The following is a 4,688-nucleotide window of genomic DNA, read 5'->3' on the forward strand; positions in this document are numbered from 1 at the left end:
GGGGTGGGTGGGGGGTGTGGTTGGGGGGGGGGGGGGGGGGGGTGTATGCGCACATCTCCGCCACGTCTCCCTGTGTGTGAGTGCACGCGCTGCCCAGCCGCGTCTCCTAGCTGGGAGTGAAGCCGTGCTAACATCTCTCCCTCCCTCTCTCCCTCTTTCTGTGCCCGGCTGCAGTTACGGGACCAGATTAACTCGGATCACCGCACGCGCGCGATGCAGGACGTGAGTGCCGCCGCCCCGTCCCGATGCCCGTGGGCTGCCCTGGCGGGGGTTGGGGGGAGAGCGGGCACGGCATGGCGCAGCACAGCGCGACAGGGACGTTGTGGGGATACTTGAGAAACGCCCCGGAGCGGGGCGCGGGACGCGCGGTAAAAGGGAAACGTCCCGCCGTGCGTTGTGGGCACCCCGTCGGAGTCCAGCTGTGCGCTGTTATACGACCGACCACGATGGCGCTTAAACACCCGGACATCTCTTTTTCTGAGTGTAAATGGACAAGGGCTTGTGCTCTTCTTGCACGTGCTCTGTGTGACGCCCCAAGGTCTGTTCTCCTGAGGGTGCTTAAGCATTTTGTTGACCTGGTTTTGGGCAAATGGAGCGTGGGTTAGATGCGTTTACTTTGAGCCCCAACACCTGTACGGCTGCTTTAAGTTTTGCATGGAATAGAATAGAAGGACGGGAAGGGACCTGTAAGATCCTCGAGCCCGGTCCCCTGCCTTAGGCAGCAGGTAATCGGGCTCAAACAAGCTCAAGGAGATGCTGTTTACAGTTGCATAAATATTACATTGTAGCCCCTTACTGATCAGTTGACTTCCACGGAAGAGCACAAAATGACTTGGAAACATGATGCTGTTCCTGGAAACACCTTCAGCAGCTAAACGGACCAGTGTTGCTTTTATTGCTTGTTAATGAGCCTTTATTTGTTGGTATCAAAGGAGTGGGGGATAATTGTGTCTAGTGAGAGCCCTCAAGGAAGCCTTTTCAGCTACTTTGTTGCGCGGTACTTTGTTGCAGAAGTGCGGGCAGAGCATTGACATGTAGTGTGCTCTTTTCTCAGAGGTACATGGAAGTGAGTGGCAATCTGAGAGATTTGTATGATGACAAAGATGGGTAAGTGTTTGCCAAAACGCCTTGTCTGACCTTTCCTAGAGCTGAAAGCTCTGCAGAATAAATTTCACTTTTGTGCTTTGCAAATATCCCAAAGGAATTGATGGTATTGAAAGCCTACTTGGAACAAAAAGTGCCAGGGCTGTAGTGCATGTAAATCAGTGCACCTTTAGGGATTAAAAAAGAAGAGGTTTTGTTCTGCTTTTTCCTTCTTCTTTTCTCCATAATAAACTTAAGTTTCCTTCCTGGATTTTGACCTCGCTTGCCAAGACAGGAGGGAAATTTTTGTGTTGGAGATTATATATCATTAACAGGGGATATCTTTGGGAATCCTAGAGCAATCTGTTTAGTACCATAGAGCAGCATGTTGTTACAGAGGGCTGTTGAACACTGTCTGATCCAAAATGTTTCGTGGGGTGGGAGACAATTCATTTCATAGACATTAGGGCTGGAAGGGACATCGGAAGATCATCGAGTCCAGCCCCCCGCCCAAAGGGCAGGAAGTCAGCTGGGGTCATAGGATCAATTCAGCTGTAACATAAATTTTCTAAAGCACCCTGTTGGAGAAGTAGTGGCTTGATGAGATTCAGTTAGTGAAGATGCACAAAAGGTCAGGTTTATTTTGCTCTCCTGAGAAGTCAGTCAACCCCAAACAGAGAGAATTGTAGTCCAAAAGCCAACAAAGTGGTTATGTGTGGGTGCTAATAAAACTCTCCGGGTTCATTTTAAGACCTAGTATATTCAGGTTTTCCAGAAAATCATACATGCCAGTGGCATCTGACTTCTGCGTTTGAACGTTTTAAAACAATGCTCTGGGTTTACTGCTGAGCTGGGTTCTTTATCGTGTGAAATGGATGTGTTTTTCTTGGACTGGACCTGAAGGCCCATAACTGGGGAGCACCCTACCGCATTATAGGTGGGCAGGAGAGCTGGACTGCCAAATCCAAACCTTTCCGAGTATGAGATCTCTGTGCAACCGTTAAGCGTATGGAATTTAGTTGAGGGCAGATGGCTGGTTTTGGGGGAATCTTTTGTGTAATTGTGAGATGAAAAGAAATGGGATCAGCTTTGTAGATGCTCCTTATCCTATCCTCTGTTGCCCTCTCATTTGATTCAACTTGTTTCTTGCGGAACCTCAGGTTACGGAAGGAGGAGCTCAGCGCCATTTCGGGGCCAAATGAGTTTGCAGAATTCTATAATCGGCTGAAGCAGATCAAAGAATTTCATCGGAAGCACCCAAATGAGGTCAGTGGCCCTGCGCTTTGTGTGGGGAAAAGAGACGTGGGCTGCAAGAAGTGTCTGGGAGGATATCCCTGCTGTGGGGAGGGAAGGGATGCTCTGTGGCATCCAGCTCCATTCGCTCCAAGGAGCACCTGGAATTTGAAGGTGGTCTCGGCTGATTTAGCAGGGGACATTCAGAGCATTTGCTTTCTAAAGCTGTTGGCATTTCTCGTCTTGCGCCTTCTACCCCAAGCTACACAGATCCCACAACCCTGGCTCTTCTCAACTCTGTAGCTAGGTTCTGTCTTTTGCCATGTGGTGATTTTAAATGTCTGGCGCGTGCATGTGTGTTGGTATGGCACATGTGAATGTCCTGATGAATTGCTCTCCAAGAGAAGCTGAAGAGCACCCAAAATCAGCATCAGTAGAGTTTTTATTTTCTGCCCTTGCCATTGCATAGAGCATTCGATTTGGGACAAGCTGATCTCGAACATGGGGCTAGATGCTTTTTGGTGGGTTCACCCAGGAAAGCACAGTCCGCTCTCACTGTGACAGCAGCTAAATAACTTTCACTGTAACTTGTGCTCTTTCCTGCAGATCTGTGTTCCAATGTCTGTGGAATTTGAGGAGCTGTTGAAGGCCAGAGAGAACCCCAGTGAAGAGGCACAAAGTAAGCCCCGGCTTCATTTTAAACCCACCTGTAGTGGAAGGCCAGTGTGAGTTATACGCTCCGCCTTGCCTATCTCTGAATCATCTCTATTAAGAACTGAAAACTGCTCTTGGATTCCATTTCATTTCCTCTGCCCGTTATGCCCAGTGCTTTGTAGTAGAGCTGCTTCACTGGAGGATGGTTCTAGACCGTTATTCTATTTTAGCAGCTAGCTGGCTGGTCACACACTAGAAACATCTTGCCCCAAGCATAGCTTGTAACTGGAGCAAAGCCCTTGAATCATCATGATTTGCAGGTTCTCAGAAATGGGTACAGTGAGCTCCTGTATCTTTAATACTTCTCCTTTCATCATTTATCTTATTTAGATCTAGTAGAGTTTACAGATGAAGAAGGATATGGCCGGTACTTGGATCTGCACGATTGTTACCTCAAGTATATTAACCTGAAGTCATCTGAGGTAAGCTGTAGTAGCCTGAGAGATGCTCATGTCTGTTCTTGAAAGCTTAGGGCACAGCATTTGATGGCATTTACAGATGGCTACACAGAAATCTGGTGGCTGCACCTTAAATGCTTTTAAATCTGAAGGGCCTCTTGCCTGGGCTCTCCCCTTTGCCCCCTTGGTCCACAACTGCTCTCAAAGCCTCTCCAGAAATATAGGCATTGGTCCTGAAAGAGGCTGTGCCATCTTTTGCCTCCTCCTGCCAAATACCCCATGGTGTTTAAGGTGGCAGATGGGGATTGCTGGCAGTGTGCAGCCCAGAACAGAGACAAAGGAACGTGCCACTTGTGGTCCAGTCAGCAGCTGTAAATCTGTTAACTGTGCCGTCCTGTGTATAAAATCTAACTCGGCCTCTGTCTGTGCAGAAACTGGATTACATCACATACTTGTCCACGTTTGACCAACTCTTCGACATTCCCAAGGAAAGAAAAAATGCAGAATATAAGAGGTGGGTCCTTGTATAAATACAACTTCAGCCACAACAGCCCTCTGGGAGGAATTAATTTCTGTAATGCTCTTTCAAGTCCTGGAGGAAACTGCACAAACTTCACAAGTCAAGACTGATTGCAAAGGCAACCGTAAGATTTTATATCTTTGAACAAATGGCCGATTCTGTGTGGGCTTGTTCTATAGGATCTGGCTGCAGTTGCACCAACAAAAGAGCCTCTAAAGTGCTTGCTTGCAGGGTGAGGGGAAGGGGAAAGTGATCACAGGAGGGAAGATGAGTAAGTAATTTGTTCTAATACTTCATAAAGGCAGGATTCGCCAGGGCCCACCACCTCTCACAAACGCACAAGAAGATCAAGGTGTCAGTTTGCTGATATTTAAAAAAATTAAAATAAAAAAAATGCCAGTGTTGGCCTAACTCTGCTCTGCTGGAAGTCCATAGCAGAATTATTACTGACTTCAGCTGGAGCGGGCTTAGCTCCATGCTGAGCACTCTTGGGAGTGGTGCTCTCCATCTTCGTTGCCCTTATGGTTGGGAAGAAAATGTTCGAAACAGTGTTTAAAGCAGAATTTGCAGAGCTGGGAACAACAGCTCCAAGATGTGAGAACTCCCATTTGTCAGGATGACAATAAAAATGTAACGCCCATTTCTGCTCCGTCTTTGAACATGGCTGTGTAATGAGGCGGAAGTATTGGAAGCTCCCCAGGTCTTGTCCTGGTCTTGGGCTTCTGCTCATACTGCTGAAC

The 4,688-nt window shown here is 47.8% G+C and overlaps 1 protein-coding gene across 1 annotated transcript in view; it reads left to right on the forward strand.

Moving 5' to 3' along the window:
• The first annotated feature begins 122 nt into the window (after positions 1-122).
• Positions 123-4,688, forward strand: part of SF3A3 (splicing factor 3a subunit 3) — an 11,274-nt gene continuing 6,708 nt past the window's right edge. Inside the window, exons 1-6 of the mRNA XM_025213589.1 lie at positions 123-222; positions 1,055-1,107; positions 2,244-2,349; positions 2,923-2,995; positions 3,361-3,452; positions 3,860-3,942. Coding sequence (XP_025069374.1) covers positions 214-222; positions 1,055-1,107; positions 2,244-2,349; positions 2,923-2,995; positions 3,361-3,452; positions 3,860-3,942 — 416 coding nt within the window. The 5' untranslated portion in view covers positions 123-213. The remainder of the gene's footprint in view (positions 223-1,054; positions 1,108-2,243; positions 2,350-2,922; positions 2,996-3,360; positions 3,453-3,859; positions 3,943-4,688) is intronic.

The sequence above is a fragment of the Alligator sinensis genome, unplaced genomic scaffold (assembly GCF_000455745.1).
Source record: "Alligator sinensis unplaced genomic scaffold, ASM45574v1 scaffold1123_1, whole genome shotgun sequence".
Classification (NCBI taxonomy): Eukaryota; Metazoa; Chordata; order Crocodylia; family Alligatoridae; genus Alligator; species Alligator sinensis.